At 45.7% G+C, this 17,141-nt stretch overlaps 1 protein-coding gene across 4 annotated transcripts in view; it reads left to right on the top strand.

Moving 5' to 3' along the window:
- SNX27 (sorting nexin 27) overlaps positions 1-17,141 on the top strand; it is a 58,930-nt gene that overhangs the window by 23,765 nt on the left and 18,024 nt on the right. For all 4 annotated transcript variants that reach the window (XR_003997712.1, XM_030542550.1, XM_030542549.1 and 1 more), the window contains exons 2-8: positions 2,358-2,589; positions 8,650-8,842; positions 9,939-10,003; positions 11,611-11,715; positions 12,960-13,038; positions 15,419-15,582; positions 16,188-16,277. Coding sequence is in view for 3 of the 4 variants with exons in the window: in XM_030542550.1 (XP_030398410.1) it covers positions 2,358-2,589; positions 8,650-8,842; positions 9,939-10,003; positions 11,611-11,715; positions 12,960-13,038; positions 15,419-15,582; positions 16,188-16,277 (928 nt within the window). In the remaining variant the exon portion in view is untranslated. The remainder of the gene's footprint in view (positions 1-2,357; positions 2,590-8,649; positions 8,843-9,938; positions 10,004-11,610; positions 11,716-12,959; positions 13,039-15,418; positions 15,583-16,187; positions 16,278-17,141) is intronic.

Below are 17,141 nucleotides of genomic sequence, written 5' to 3'. Positions count from 1 at the left end.
CTGCCTTTTTTTGATTTCAGTGTTAGGGAGACTTTGGAAGAACAGAAAGCTAAAAACAGTGGCTGCATTTCAAGCAGGCTTGGATAATTCTGTGAGTGGTGTTTGTGGCTTTCTGCACTTAGACGATGAAAATCCATTCTCACGCTCAAGGAGGGAGATACAGAATTGCCTAAGGGGAAGTATTTAAGAAAAAATTCTCTTCCTCCTCTTGCATGGGCAGTGTTTCATAACCAAGTGTGCACAGCTTTTCTTTTGCATTCCTCTGAAGCATCAGGTGTCCCTGGCCAGAGGCAAAGTATATGGGACATGATGGACAATTAGCCTGATAGGACAAAGCTGTTCCTATGTGGCAAGAAAACAAATCGGGGGGCCTAGTTTTGGTCACTCTGACTTTAGTTGGATTGGAATCAGCGACCCCAAGATTAAAGGAATTTCTCATCACCCTATCCCTGAGCCAATTCTGCATTCATGCCCTTCCAAGTGTGTTTTTGAGTAGCCTGTGTAGTTAATGAAGAGAAGAGGGACAGTCTTTTCAGATGAGACATGCGCTCTCTGCCTGGAGCCTGCAGCCCAGTTCCAGTGCATCTGGGCTGATTAGCAAGGATGCGGCTTGGACTGTTCCTGTTTATACAACTGGATGTTTTAGATACCAAACCCTGGCGGAGACTGTTCCGTTGACACCATCTATGGAGGCTTGCTGCTAAATTGAATTCTTATCTGGGAGAAAAACTGGTTTTTTTTCCCCCTCCCCAGAACTGGAAGAGAGAAGAAAACAGCTATATTTGGCTAGATTTTATTTGACAACAAAACAAAAGCCTTTCAAAACTGGTAACCAGGTGTGTTCTGTTGTCTCTCGGGCTATCCTTGGACCAGAACTTAGCAGGGATTGACTGACCAGTGGCTGTTTATTGAGAGAATAATAATATTTGCAGTTCTCAGAGACCATTTAGTGTCAAGAGTTTCAAGCCTTCTGTTTTTTTACATTGGGTTTATTTCCTAATTTAAATATTTGCTCTAACTCAACTGTTAGTTATGGGATTAGGTACAGAAATCATTGAATGAAATTCTCTGAGCGGTGTTGTGCAGGTCAACAAGGTGATCATAATGATCCCCTCAGGCCTTAAAATCTGTTAAACCTGCTTTCTGTTTTGAGGTCAACCTTCCCTTGCCTGATTGGAACAATGCACATTATTCATTATAAAGCTTTGCTTCCCTAATCTTGGACCACCTTAGATTTGTGCTTTAAGTTGCAAGCAGCAAGTTCATCTTCCAGGGACCTATCTGGCAATGAGCATTTTGGGAAGATGAAGAATTGTAGTTCTCATATGTAAAGCCTATTTTGAAAATTACGGGGAGCATATTTGTATTAAACAATGCCTCAACTGCATTATTTAAGATACTGTAATATCAAAAACTGATCATGGCTTAAAATCAAATGGGCTTTTTACCATCAAAGAATCTTTTACTTTTTGGACTTCACAGGTTGGAGAGTGAAACTAAACTGGTTACTATAGCTGAGCGACTAATTTGATTTTTCTATCCAGGGGCCAAACTGAAAGTGCGTGTGCGTTTGGGGGGGTGGGGGAGAATTGGTTTGGTTCAGCCCATAACTGATTTTTTGTTTTATGTTTTGCACAAAAAATTAAAAAAATTAAAACATTTAAACCCAGAACAAAATGTTTTTGGTATTTTTGCTTTTTGGGTCATTTGGGAGGGTTGAGGTTCCCCCTTTTCTTTTGTTTTTAGAAAAAAAATTAGAAAAATTTCTAAGTGAAATACAACTTTTGATTTTGGAAAAATACTTCTTAAAAAAAAAAAAGAGAAAATTTCCAGCTGAATCTGTTAGCTGAATTTGCCTTGAATTTGCAAATAGTTTTCGGTGCCCTGAAAAATGGACTTTTTGGCAAATTTACTGTTTGCTGGGGAAAATGTCATCCATCTTTACTGATCCGATCTATTCAGTTCTCTTGGATTGGCATGTACCACAGGTAGTGTTTGGCTTCCCAGCACTGCAAGTGAAGTGTTAAATTGCAAATCCTATTTCCACTGCCATAAAACTGAAATCAGTTCCATTCATCAAGAGGGTTCTTGACCCCACCCCCTTTTATTTATTTTATTTTTTGCAAAACCTAAATAGACATTGGCTCAAATTCACGACTGGTGGAAGTCACTGAAGGGACATTGGATGTCAAACTGCATGATATTAGGCAGCTTCAGCAAATAGTGTTGTAAAGGGAGTAAATAAGAAGCGCTGTGTTGTTTTCACACTTTTTTGGGCTGATCCTGGCTTGGTTTTGAGACTCCTTAGGCACATCTGCCTTGTTTATGACCTGATTGTTTGTTTTTTCCCTTCCCAGGAATGGCGTGAATGTAGAAGGGGCAACGCACAAGCAGGTGGTGGACCTGATTCGAGCAGGAGAGAAGGAGTTAATACTGACAGTGTTATCCGTTCCGCCCCATGAGGCTGATAACCTCGACCCCAGCGACGACTCTTTGGGGCAGTCGTTCTATGACTACACTGAAAAGCAGGCCGTGCCCATCTCCATCCCCACATACAAACACGTGGAGCAGAATGGCGAGAAGTTTGTGGTTCGTATTGACTCGAGCATGCCTTGTAGAGTCCAGAATTGAGTTGTTTTCCTGCTGATCAGGTCCTGAGCTGTCAGAGTTTTCCGAGAGGCCTGGTTTTTAATCTGATCCCTGGATTCTGGTTGTCAGACCCTCTCCTTCAACCCCAAAGAGGCTGTAATACTGACCATATCTTGGAACTCCAGATCCCATTATTTCCTTCAGTTTTAGTGTATGTAAAGGGTGTAACAGTCCCATGTATGAAGGCCTCTGATTCACAGAGCAGCAGTAGTGCAAGCTTTCCTCTCTACCTGGGTCCCTTCCAGCCTCCCAAAATCATCATAACAGAGGAACCTCCTCTAGGGCTGAGATGACCTTGGCCTCCATGGTTCATTCAGTCCCTTGGCTTCTTTGCGGAGTCTGCCAGCAAGGAAGCCAATTAGTGCCTGTTATGGTGGTGGTTTTTTGATGCCAACATGTTCCTGTTGGGATACTTACTCTTTTTCTGAACTGGGTTATCTGTCAGTTTTCAGCCAGTTCATACAAGTGGGGTAGCTCTGAGCAGTGGGTCCCAGAAGGTGACTTTGACAAATGGCCTTTGGTTGACCTTTCTATTCAGTACCATCAGTTAGCTCATATATACTTCTATATCCTGTTTTATATTAAGTGCCTAGAATACATGTGATAGATACCTAAGGAGTATGATCATTGAAGAAAAACTCCCCTCTCATGTTTGTATCCCTGCAGCTTCTGACGCAGCAGAATGAAATTGGAGTGATTGATTGTGTCGGTTTCACTCTGCTGCCTTTCCTGAGAATGTGTTGTGTGTATGAGTGATCCTTCACTAATCTTCAGGGAAATGGCCAAAGATTTCACATACAGGTGTTACGGTGGCATGATTTTCACAGTTGCTGAGCATCTGCCACTCCCACTTAATTCAGTGGTAGCTGTTTGCATGTTCAACGCTCCTGATAAGCAGGCTAAGTGTGTAACCTCTGTGTGCTCTGTGCTATAACAAATGTTAAGATTGTGTGTGTGTGTATTTCTTTCCCTTTCTGGTCTCATTAGTTAGGGATCAGCTGTGGAAAGTACCACCTCCCTCCTGGGTGGAAGACCCTGCCCGACTGCCTTCACTGTGGGAGCTGGCACTCATTCTTTCAAATAACATGGTCTGTCTTGAAACTGCTGCCTAAGCGGATGGGTCCTCTGAGGCTTGCTATTGACTCTGGCTTATCACGGATGTCTGGCTGCAGCTTGGAATGGAATGCACTAGCTATTTTGCATGTTTCCAATCTGGTTCCCTTCTCCCAGAGATGTAGAGAGGGGAAAACCTAATTTGAGTTGTGCATGATTAAAGTACGCACTTCCCTTCCATTGTTAAGTTTTGAAAGAAAATCTAATTGCTGCAGATCACAGAATAACCTTTTATTTTTCTCTTGGTGGCAGTTAAAGTTGACTTACTGATTACTGTTCTTGGTTTGAATCAATTGGGAAAAATCTGTTAGTCACGTTTCTGCCCAAAGACTGGTGCTGGCTGTTGTTGGCAGCTAGGCTGCATGTATTTCCATCTAGCGTGTGTTGCTGGCATTTGCTGTGCTTTGAACTGAGAATACACTACTGACTCCGAAAGGAGATTTGAGGCTTATTCACAACAAATCCACAGAGCAGCAAGAGCTTTGGGAGGGGTGGAATCGCTTAAAGATTGCTTGTAGTCAGAACCGCGACGGTGTGAAAATGGCACCATCTTACTAGACTCAGCTCCTTGTGTGTCTGAGTCGCATCTATAGATGTGCCTAACACACATTTTCACTCCTGTTAGCACTTCTGAGCCCGTTGAGCTTTGCCAATGCACATCTGTCCTCATCTGCAGCATCTTCTGCTGTTCCCCCTCTGGGCCCATGCATCTTTGCCAATGCACCTCAGTCCTTGCCTCAGCACCCCTGCAATTCTGGTAACACACCCAGCAGCTTTGCTGGTTCACCCCTACAACTGTCACCTCAATCTTGGTCTGCGACATTCCTGTTTTTGCAGTTCTGGGATCCCTACAAGCTCTGCTGATGGATTTCAATCCTGGTCCTCAGTCCCACCTGCCATTCCAATCCCAGGCTGCTTTCGAGTACTCTTCCAATTGCTCCTGACTAGTGTGAGTGACTCTGATGCTTTCATGATGTGAGATCAACCTTCTTCTCACTTTTGAGCCACGCTGTCAGATCACGTGAGAGAGCTTGGACACACCACGTTGCAGAGACCCGTGGTCATGGTAATTTTACCATGAGCAAATGGAGATGTGAATGTTCCTGGGCACCGCTCCTGTAGTGTTCACCTGGGGCATGGCTGAGAGGGCTCCAACCTGCCAGAATTAAGTGAGGCATCTATTACAGGTGGAATAATGGCTGGGAAGCAACACAGAGAGATGTAAAACTATTCACTGAATTAGGGCAAACTTACACTGAGACTCTCATTTTAATGGCTTACAGGTCCCAAAGTGGAATTTTGGGCATGTTCCAGTGATATTAATTGGCCAGGCCTCATCTAGGCCATTTTACTTGGCTCCTTTGGTTGTGTTTTATGTTCCCTGAATGCCTCTGTAGTATACCTATTGAGCTGTGTCCTGTACTCCATCTGTTGGGGCCAGAGCCCTCCAGCACCTTTAGCCTTAGTGGTTATCTGTGTGGCTAAACGGTGCTTTGACAACATACCTGTTAGGTTTGAACCACGAAAAAAATCAGCAAAGAATCTTAAAGCAAAAGAGAAGAAATTCCATCCGGTCTTTTGTTTTCAATAAGTGACTGTCAGAGACAGAGACAGCCAACCACAAGTGTGGTATTCTTCCCCTCTCAAATAGGCACTTATTGTCAAGAGGACAGTTACTGGTCACCAGCTCCTGGGACTGGTCCATAGATCAGTGTCAAAGTGAAAATTCTTCCAGCATTGGTTCCCAGGACTTAAACACTCAGGCAGCTAGGGTCCTTTAAAAGCTGGTTATAATAGTACATTGCCTGGGGTGGGGGAGAAATGGTGTAAAAACTGCCTTGGCCAATTCACTGCCCAGACTGGATTTTTTTTCTCTGTTTTGCCTCATCACCTTACCCAGAACCTTCCCTTCACCTCCTAGTGGCTAGAGAGCTGCTGTTTCAGTCACAGAGAACTGGATATACAGTTGCCGAAGGTCTTGAGATGGGATGTCAGGGTCAGATGAGGTACTGCTTTTTGGATGGGGTGGAGGGGCATGCAAGGCAATCGTGCCTGGTGAAGAAATTTTTAAAGTGAACTCAGCTAGGTTTTGAATTGCTCTGCCCAGACTGAAAGCTTGACTGAAGCAGAGCAGTCCCCGCTGTGTGCATTGCAGTTACAGTTCGGCGTGTAAGGCGCTGACAAATGACAAATTGGTTCCCGGTTTGCTACTTTTTCCCTTACAGCATAGAAAATGGAGGCATTTTCCCATGGAGAACATGACAGAGTGTTACTGTTCCAGGAACCCGGCAGACGCACAGAAGCGTGTATGTTTTTGGGAAGGCGAGGACTAGAACTTGGTTCATCGCCAAGAAGCAGAATCTAGTGTGAGGCTTGTAACCTAGGACATGTACTGTGTGCGTTCAAATGGAGCAGATTTGATCCTCATGGAAACAAAGGATTCAAGGCAGTGGCCAGACATAGTGCTAACAGGGAGTGTGCAAGTTTCCCATATCACAGTTCTATCCTGTAGCACCCCGTGTTGTTCCAGTTCTGGGCTCTGCACCCACGCCAGGCAGATGGCTAAATTCAGTACCCAGTTACAGGACAAGAGGGAAAAGGTGATAGAAACACGAGTCTTAGTCTAAAGAGAAGAAATCTTGCAAGGAAGCTTCAGCAGCTGTATCTGTGCGCAGGAAGCCTGCGATGTGGCTGGAATGAAATGCAAACTTAAAATGACTAGACAAATGCAATGTATGTTCTCAGCTGGACAGAGGTCAGCTAATACTGACCTCGCCTCCTTGTTTCTTCCCTCCTCTGGGGTTCTTCAGCATCACGTCATGAATATATGCTTTTGAATAACGCAAGAGTTGTGCTTTGAAAAAATCTTTTTTTTGGGGGGGGGGGGGGGGCAGGTCACAGGTTAGCTATTCCTATGGCTAATACTGAAAACAAATTGATTCAGATTCCGAGACAATACCCTGTACAGATCTTGGAAGCGAAATGGAACTCAGAATTCTTTGATTTTCCAACAGCTGTGGAAGGTTCTCTCTTGTGTCTAGGGTGGTGCCTTTTGAAATACTCTACTTCTCTGACCTGCCAGGGCTTTTAGTGTTGCAGATGCAAAGGGGAGTTGATGTATGACTTTGGCAAGATGGTTGCTGATGTGCAAATTTAACTTGCACCCACAAAAGGGTGTAAGCGTGTTTATATCTTTAGCACATTCCTTTCCTCCTGTGAAGCTGATTAAGGCAGTGTCCCATCGGTTGGTGCCTCTTTATCATTGTGGGCATATTAGCAATGCCAGGACATCTGCAAAATTGATAAGAACCTGGTGTGTGGCATCAGTTCTTTATGCCAGGGGTTCTCAACCTTTTTCTTTCTGAGGCCCCCCGCGTACACCCCCCGCTGTAAAAAGTCGATGGCCCACCTTTGCCACAACAACTGTTTTTCTGTATATAAAAGCCAGGGCCAGTGTTAGGGGATAGGAAGCAGGGCAGTTGCCTGGGGGGCCCCACACCACAGGGATCCCTGCAAAGCTAAGTTGCACAGGCTTCGGCTTCAGCCCCACATGGCAGGGCTCAGGGCCCTGGGCTTCAGCCCTGCACAGCAGGGCTTAGCTTTCTTCCCTGGGCCCCAGCAAGACTAACATTGGCTCTGCTTGGCGGCCCCCTGAAACCTTCTCGCGGCCCTGCAGCAGGGCCTGGACTTTATGCTGTCTGGGTGGTAACACTGATTCTGAATCCCTCGCTTATCTCTGGACCCCTGAACAGTATTCTTTGTAAAGACCTTGCCACATGTAGTGTGTAGGACTAATTGACCTTAAAGTTGGAGGCTGGCTGAATGGTGAAGGCATGATCTGTAGATGTGTTAGATCTTTGAAAGGTGCCCTGATGTGTTGGCTAAACCCCCCTTCGCTCTAGATCGTTTTCCTTTCCTTGCTGATGTCAAATTCCCCTCAGGCTACAGAGGCCAAATCCCATTTTCTGAATGACCTTGGGATGAAATAAGAGCTATGTGCGCAGCACAGAAGCTAGTTGGATGACGAGGTGTTTCCAAAAGTTTTGAACCACTCTCCCCTGCCCCATTGTCTCTTGCCCAGTTGGGAGTGCCTGACAGCACCAAGAGTCTCTATTCAGTCATGGAGTCTAAGCCTGATCCTTGATCAGAGGCTGTCTTTGGGCTCTGGAGGAATGTCTGTGTTTTAAGTAAGGCCTTGTATATTCTGAACTTAAACATTGCAGCAAAAGCCCTGGATTTCTGTGGCCCTCTGATGCTGAATTCTGCAGCAGACTGGAAATTCAGCTGTAGCTTTAAGTGTGTGTATGTATACATATATGTATTGTGTGTGTGTGTGTGTGTGTGTGTGTGTGTGTGTGTGTGTGGAGTTATTGGCTATGGAAACAATTGATCTAATCAGTGCAGTATTTCTTGTTTGATGTTCAGTTTGTGATTCCTTCAAATTTTCTTCATTGTAGAAGGTGGAAGCTGGCCACTGGCATCTGGGTAGTGCACAGCTGGGGCATTTGGAAAGCGGGTTAGGGTGCAGTTTTTTGTAGGTGAAAGGCAGCTTGAACTCCTTTTTCTTATGCCAGTTGTTTCACTGCCCCCACACTAGTCTATTGCTGTGTCAAATAGTGATGCCTGGATTCGTTAGTTGGTGTGTTTCTCCGACCAAATGATCAGCTATGACACAGAGAATGATTTAAATTGCTAGCAATCTTCTAACCTACCATTAAGCTTTGAAGTCAACACCCCATTGAGATGACTGAGGCAGTTCACAACTCTCAGCTAATTTCAGGCTGTCTGCAGACTCAGGAAGGCAGCAGTGCATCTGTTTACATTTGGGAAGCTTTTTATTGCACTAGACAACTTTCCTGTCCTTCTTTTCCCTCTGCATCCTGCTAGGTTTACAATGTTTACATGGCAGGGAGGCAGCTGTGTTCGAAGCGGTACCGGGAGTTTGCCATCCTCCACCAGAACCTGAAGCGGGAGTTTGCCAATTTCACCTTTCCACGCTTGCCGGGGAAATGGCCTTTCTCTTTATCGGAGCAGCAGTTGGATGCCAGGCGCCGAGGGCTCGAGGAGTATCTGGAGAAAGGTAAAAGGCCAGCTGAGCCAGAAGCACAAGCCCAGTGCTACATTGAAGCTGTCAGCTTCCAAGCAGGTGAAAGGTCTTACGGAGATGGCGGTAAAGCCGACCAGCAAAGGAGAGGGGCTCATTTAAAACCAGGCTCGATTTTCCAAGGGAAACACTGCAAGAAAAACCAAACTTCACTTGCCATAGCGACGTGTGTGTTATTGACTTACCGAGCAGTTCCAACAACAAAACAGTGTTCGTAAATTAAATAACCACCCCCCATGCATTACAAACTGTGTTGCATGCCTTGCCAGTAAACACACACATGCTGGACAGAGTGGGGGTAAGAGGGAGCTAAGGACAAGTTGGTATTGTGGAGGGAATCGTTCTTAAGATCTTTTTCTTAGGGAATCCCAGCCAGACTGCCATAACTTGGCCTTGCCACTGCTGTATGTTTTAAAGGGTGGTATGCGTCTCTGTTTAAGCTTCTGTGGCTTAGAGCCTGGAATCTATAGCTTCAGTTGCTTATGCTGTCTGGGTAGCAACGCCGCATCCAAATCCCCTACTTTATCTGTGGACCTCGGAAGTGTTCTTAGTAAGAGACCATGCCCCACATGTGTCAATCAAGGCATTGTAAATGGGGATCAGAAAGGAGTTTCCACCCCAAGGTATAGCCCTGTACTTGGCTTGCCTTGAAGCAGCAGGGATTGGCTATTGCTGGGTGCGATGGACTGTGTGTGCCCATGCAAGTGCTTGGGTCAGTTGCCAGTTTGCCAGCCTGAGGATTCTCTGCATAGAATGGGTACAGCCTGGGTGTTAGCACAGCAAGCTTCTCCCCCACATCGCTCATATATCTCAGCCATGCCTTCCATGGCCATTGAGTCCACAGCCTCTCTGTTAAGTCTTTCAAGAAAGGAATAAATCAGTCTCTGTTAGCGTTGTGGACCCTGTCCTCAGTGGCTTCGGTACCACTTCATTTCACACAGGCCACCTACCAGTGACTGACAGTTATCTTCCCTTCACCCAGCCTCCATTCAGATCAGCCCCCTGGGGTGGAAGGCTCTTGTGCCCTCTTCCAGGTGTGGTCCACTAACTCAGCATTCTCTTTGTCCTGCAGTATGTTCCATACGAGTCATTGGGGAGAGCGACATCGTGCAGGAGTTCTTATCGGAATCGGACGAGGTAAGTGGGCATGGTAGAGACTACGCCGGAGTGTCAATCCGATGTTCTGTTTTCTCTTTCATAACTGTTACCTTCAGACTGTTGTTTGTAACAAACTAAACCCCTAGGTAAAGTATAGCCAAAGAGAGCAGGTCAGGTAGTTGCTTAGCTATCTGTTGTTGCCCAGTTACACACAGAAAATCATGGCAAAAAAGTAGTAGCCTGATGTATCTGTAACCCCAGAAAGCTGCGTGGTTGGCCACTAGGTACCATCGTAATGGGGGCAAAAGACTTGTCAGAGGTTGCCATGTGCCCCTGTTATATCCGTCTGCTATTGATACAGCTATTCCAAGGGATTGCTGCAGTGAAGAACAGCTCTGATGCTGTTCTTGTCCGTTCCTGGAGTTCTACAAACAAGCAACCACGCTCTCTCGGTAGGGGGCCCTTGCCTTTCCTACCATGTCCCCTTGGCGGGCCCAGTGTAAGATCCATTGATTGGGTTTGTTGCTGGCTGTTTGTGTTAATGTTGCCTCTTGCAGCACTGCTGGCTTCTGTGTAGCCTCTGGTAGCTTGAGTAGCTTTGCATTTGCATGTTACTCATATTTTATGCTGCAGCCTTTGGAAGCCAAGGCAATAGATGTTATAAACATTAATTTTTTATCTCGGAATAATTTAGTTATGATTGCAAAGCAGGAACTGTGAGTTATTTTCCCACTAGCTGTTGCTTTTTCCCCCCAAACTTCTTCTGGTATGTAGAGCTGCTGTATCCAAGAGTGTCTCTTCCTTCACTGGCAAACTTAGAATGCAACGATTCACGCACGTGGAAAATCCTATCCAATCGTGACCTGAAATGGTTCATTCAAGTTCCTGTCTTGTGATGCTGCTGGATTCACCTCTTCCTTTTTTTCAGAAGTTGCCTTTGTTGCAATCAGAAATTAGTTTCTGAGGCTTGAAGATTCATTTTGAAGTGCGGTTATATTCTGAAAAGTGCCTATGTAAAAATGACCTCTTTCTGTTTAGCAAATCTGTATTTATAGTGACACTGGTCCGTTACATCTATTAACACAGGCCAGAATTTGTCTACAGAACCCTCAGAGAGGGATGATGATGATCCCATGGTTAGAGCACTGGGCAGGGGTTTAAGAGACCCTGGTTCAATTTCCTGCTCCACAACAGACTTCCTGTGTAAGATCTTGGGCAAATCACTTAATGTCTTGGTGCCTCAGTTTCCCTCTATAAGGGAGATAATAGTCCTGCCCTGCCTCACATGGATGTTGTGAGGATAACACATTACTGTTTGTGCAGGGCTCAGATACTATCATAATGGGGGTCAGATAAACTAAATACCCCTGATAGCGACAGGTGAACCAGAAAGAGCCTGTTTTAATTCTCAGATCCCAGCGTGGGTTTGCTGGGCTGACCGTTAGAAAAATAAATCTTCCTGTAAACTTAGCCAACTTAATTTGTGCATATGTGCCATGCCACTTCTGGATCACTTCTCTGGAGTAAAATAGCTCCTCTTTAGGACTGTTGTATCTCCTGCAGTACCTAGATTCCTGGTTGGATGCTCTGTGGCATGATGGGAAGAAAGGACTCTGATGGATTACATGTTCTTTTCTCTTTTCCAGAATTACAATGGTGTGTCAGATGTGGAACTAAGAGTAGCACTACCAGACACAACAGCAGTGACAGTCAGGGTCAAAAAGAACAGCACTACAGACCAGGTGTATCAGGTAAAGTGCATATATGCGTCAAACTTTCTAATGATCTGAAATAGATCAACGTGGCTCAAACCTGAAGCAAGACTCTGCATGCAGAGAGAAACCTTTCCCTTTGCTCTTCTCCGTGGTGGTCGGTTCCAGTGGAACTATTCCTGCAGTAACATGACAGGGGGGATTGTGCTGGAGAAATCCAACCTTGCATCTTGGTGGTGATGTTTCCTTTGGCAGTTTCTCCTGCAAGGGCAGAGTCGCCGCTCTGTTTATTTTCACTGATAATATCTTAAAAGCTGCTGCAGGATTTCTCTAATCACTAGACAAATTCTATCTTGTGGCTGCAGAGAGTTAGCTGTCGGCAGGCAGTGAGAGCTTGCAAACCTAACATATGATTCTTGTGCAGCTGTCTAGTAGGGCAGTGACTTGAGTCTTAATAGGAGCAGTCTGCGTTGGGGAAATCGTGAGCGTGGGGTTAGTCTTTAGCTGCCTTGTATAGTTGGACTAGTAGGTTTAAGGCCTGACCCTTCAACTCCCATCGAAGTCATTGCAACATCTCATGCCATAGCGATCTTAACTTGTTTACTGCTTCGTGAGTATGCCTAGAGTGTGGTGCTGCCACCAAGAGATCCATTTAAAGTAGGTTAACAAAATGCAGCCAGTACTGCTGTAACTGAGAATAGTAGCTCATAGAGAATTAATGGGGGAAACCTGAACAAATTAAAGTGTTGCGATAAGTAACGGAGCCAGAGGACAGGCATGCCAGCAAATTCTCATGGGTTCTAGATTTATGCAGTGAAAAACTGTGCTTGTCTAATCAGACTCTGTGTATATTAATGCATTTAGGACACAGTCTATTGAATTGCATGCTTGTATCGAGGTCCTACTTAAGCATGGCTCTGTTATCAGCATGCAGGACTGAAGTATTGCTGGAAAAACTCCTAGGGGAAGTGGGGGAGGGCGTCTGTGCCTGGTGTACTAGGAACTGAAACTTGAGGCAGCAGAAGAAAAGATGACCTAATTGTCAGCTGTGGCAGTGCTTGAAATCTGCAGCAGTTTACAGAAGGAAAGAGTGAGAGACTCTGAGCCCTAGTTGTGTGACTGAACAGGAATAGTGTTAAAGGTTTTCTTGGTGACTAATACCCGGGATCGGTGACTTGTAAATTACATGTGTGAAGCTAGGCTGGCCCTGTCCCTGAAGAAGGTCAGATGAGTGCTGAGCCCTATTTTGCTGACACAATTTTTTCCTTTCGGTTGCACTTTAGGCTGTGGCTGCAAAAGTAGGAATGGACAGCACTACAACAAACTACTTTGCCTTGTTTGAAGTGATCAATCACTCCTTTGGTAAGTCTCGTAATGCTCCCAACCCAACCATGCAAAAGTTCTGCAGCAGCAGAGCCTGCTGGCATTCTTGTTTTGCTCTTGTCTGCTCTCAAAATCCAGAGCCCCCAGGGGAAATCCTGCCAGGCCTTGGAGAGTCTGGTAATGAGGAGCCCTCGAAGTTTGATAGTTTTTGCTTTTGCTAATGCTTGACTTTCCCTTTTTTAAATAGTTCAAGGAGACTAAAACTGTGAGAAACGAAACTGTGAGAAACGAAAACATGTTTTAGTTTTAAGGATTCCAGTTTGCTTAAGATGCTCTTTATAGTGCCTAGGAGGATGAAGTGCTGAGAACTCTGATGGCATTTGAGCCTCGGTTGCGGGAGTCTCTCGGGGTTTAGATGATGACACCTCCCTGCCTGCTAGAGATAAGTAAAGCATGCTGATTTTTATCTGGTTTTTTTTTTTTCAAATCAGCAGCAGCTATTCTGTTTTTCTCCCAGTTTCAAACTGGATTTGCTGAAGCAGAAGGAAGTCCAGTAACTTAAATGTGACTGTATTAGATTGTATGTGCTAGGCTTTGAGCCAAGGGGTCCTGATTCCTAGCCCTGTTCCCACAATCTGTATGTTAACAGCTTTCTTACGTAGCTGAAGGCGTGCCTTGTGCTACGTTGCTAATTGTGAAATATAGGCCGAGATAGTACAAACTGTTCCCGCTGGCTTTTGCTTTGGAAGACACGTCTGGCTTGGATTGCAGAGGCATTTTTAGTTTTTTTAAGAAAGCACTTCTAAAATATCTGTGACACAGCAGACTAGATTGGCATGCAAATCTTGATCCTGGATCATCAAAGGGTAGTGGTTCATCCCTGTCTCCTGTGAAGCAGCCACAATCACAAAATTACCATTTGATTCCACCGAGTTACAGTTGCTTTGTCAGAGATACCTGGCCCTGAGATGACAGGGCAGGATCCCAGGGCATTGGCAGATCTGTGTCTGGGGAGCCCGGGACTGGAATGGAAGAGCATGCTGCAGGACGGGATTGAAATGTATTGACAGAGCTGTGATGGGGACCCACATAGGAATGTCAGGCGTTGTCAGGAATTCAGAATTGGGGTGTTTTGGCAGAGCTTCACACAGGAAGTTTTCACACTGTGTGATTCCAAACAGTGCTATATAAGAACAAGGTATTAATAATAGTTATTTCTTATTTTTACGAGTGCCGTGCTTCTCAAGCGATTGAAAAGTATATGCTCTAGTTAACCTTCGTGGCGGGTGTGTTGGTAAAACTCATTCTGAATAGTCACAGTTCTGTATATACTGTACACGCTCCATTTAGTTTCTCTGCAAACAACTGAGCTCCATCTGTGATAGTGCAAGGACAGAGTTCCTTCCTGAACGTGGGGCTGAAAAGTCACTCAGGTGGGTCATGCTGGCTCACACTGTGTTTTTCTCCCTCGATTAGCAAAGTGTTTTTTCAATACAGTAAACTCACAACAAAGGCACGTTGCCTGTGGTACCAACCATCCCAAGCAGATACCGAATAGCCTGAAGGCAGCTCCTTCATTACTGTCCTCTGTACGAGTCTTTGTTCTGGTTCTGATGGCAAACTGCCCAGATAGTGTGTGAGATCCTTCTGTCGCTTGGGAGAATCTTAAAGCAGCTTCAGTGTGTGTGAGAAAATGTATTGTACTGTTCTGAAGCGCTCGACAATGGATCATAAGAATCGTAGCCCCGCTAGGTTCCATGTTATCCACTCCCGTGGGCCAAAGCAAGACTCTTCCCTGCATTGTTTTCTCCGGTGGCTTGAATGCCCCAGTGCCCAGGCTAGAGACCCAAAATTTAAGGCTTGTGCAGGATACATCCCTGTACTCGTCACAAAGAGTGAAAACAAACTGTGATGGTCTGACAAATATGGTCTGTCTTCTCCAAGCGTGGCTGCTTTCAGCTGAAGTTCTGCGTTATACAGCTGCTTTCCACACAGGCTTGAGGTACAGCCCCTGGGGAGCAGCATTCCCCAGACAGCAGGTCAAGTGTGTGGATTCTGGTTTCATACAAATTCCTGATGGCCAGGGTGCCTGTGTGTTCAGCCTGCAAATAACTAGCCTCGTAAAGCTCCGACATTGTTAAGGCAAAACTCAGATGGGGGAAGGATGTTGGAAAAAGCAGAGCTGGGGTCTTGATCCCATCTGCTCCATGGGGACTGCTCACTCACTTGACTTTGCACTGTGTTAGCAGAGGCAGTGGGACTTTCCTGGTGTACAGTTATTCATTTGTGTTGTTGTAGCGCCTGGGAGCTCCAGTCATAGGCCAGCAACCCATCGTGCTAGGTGCCATACAGGTACGGATCAAAAGGATGGTTCTTGCCCCCCAAAGAGCTCATCCTACTCTTCCCATGCGTCTTGCAGTGCGTAAACTGGCGCCCAATGAATTCCCACACAAGCTCTATGTACAGAACTACACGTCGGCGGTGCCGGGGACTTGTCTGACTATCAGGAAATGGCTCTTCACTACAGAAGAGGAAGCCCTCCTGAATGACAATGACCTCGCAGTTACCTACTTCTTCCACCAGGTAGGTGCATGTGAATTCCTTGCCTCGGAATGCTGAACTAACTTAATCACAAGCCATTTAAAGCAGCTGCCGCTCGTGTTGCTGTAGCTAGGTCGAATTCCAAGACATCGAATGCCTCAGCACCATGAAGAGCTTGAGTGGGGAAGTCCCCGTCCTGTGTACATCCGTGTTGTGTAAGAAATGGAAATTGGTGGTTGAATGATTTTTGCCCGCTGTCGCTCAATGACTTCGGGCAGGGTCAGAAACAGAGTACAGGATCCTGCTGCTACTCATCACAGGCTCATGCCCTCGATGAGCAAACAGGAAACTCAGGAGTCCAGATTCCCTGTCTTATGCTCTAACCACTAGATATGCTAGGACTCCTGGGTTCTTGTCTGTGCTTTCACTGACCCATTGTCTCTTTTGGTAAGTCACTTCACCTCTTTTCCTTCATTTACTCCTCTGTAAAACCAGTATGTCACATACTGCCCAAAGGTGCTGTGCACTGAATTCATATTGGTAAAGCACACAACAATGCCGTAGAAATGCCAGGTAAAAGTAGTGCCTTTAATCGTCTGTTGAAGACTCACCTTTGCTCAGTTTCCTTCCCCCTTTTTTCCACGTAGGCTGTAGATGATGTGAAGAAAGGTTGCATCAAGGCTGAGGAAAAGTCCTACCAGTTACAGAAGCTGTCTGAGCAGAAAAAGATGGTCATGGTATGTTTGTTATTCTCTCCTTACTTGGAAATGGCTGTTTCCTCTGGCAAATGAGGTCAGGTGCATTGGCCCTGGATTGTGTCTTTCCGGGCTGCAGTGAAGCTGTAAAAGTGCCGCTTTCCAAGGGAAGCTGTGTTTGGAAGAGCACTGTGGGTCTGTTTTGACTTGCGTTGGTTGACTACACAGGGGAATGCCAGGTTGCTATGTCAGTCCCAGCATGCAAGGTTATCACGGTGCTAACTGGTAAGAGACGCTCCCAAAACACGCAGTGAGTTAGTTTGTATGGAGCTAATGTCCATATGCCAGATCATGCGTCGAGTTGAGTCAAACTCCCTTACTTGTGTGATGTGTACTTTTTGGGGCAGGACTCAATTCTTGTTTAAAAAACATTGAGCAGGTAAATCTACAGCACTTAGGCTTTTTATAAATCACTCGGTTGGGGTCCTTTATGGTAGCTCTTCTGCCTGTTTAGTGTCTGATGAGCAAAGGGCTGTTTCCATCCTGATCTGTTCCAAGAACAGGAATTGTCTGACCAGGAGTGTATCTCCTCCCGTATCCTCTCTCTGTGGCCGGTACCAGACGTTTCAGGGGAAGGTTATAAAACCCATTGCCAAGCAGTCTGCATAGCCAGTGCTTGTGGCGCTAGTGTAACTTTGTTTACATACCTCCGGCTTCCGCATCTGTGCCAACATGGCTGCGCACAAGCAAGCTCGGGTGTTCTCCTGCCTTGCACGTCACCACACTGTGAGCTGAGCTCCACTCCTAGCCTCCCTGTTGCTGCTGGGGTTGTCAGAGGCAGAAGACGTAGCTTCAAGGTCAGAAGAATTGTTGGGCTTGTACATGGAATAACCTATTGAATTGCTC

Source organism: Gopherus evgoodei, chromosome 24 (genome assembly GCF_007399415.2).
Source record: "Gopherus evgoodei ecotype Sinaloan lineage chromosome 24, rGopEvg1_v1.p, whole genome shotgun sequence".
NCBI lineage: Eukaryota > Metazoa > Chordata > Testudines > Testudinidae > Gopherus > Gopherus evgoodei.
The sequence above is the reverse complement of the archived record's forward strand: the minus strand, read 5'-3'. Positions and strand labels throughout refer to the sequence as shown.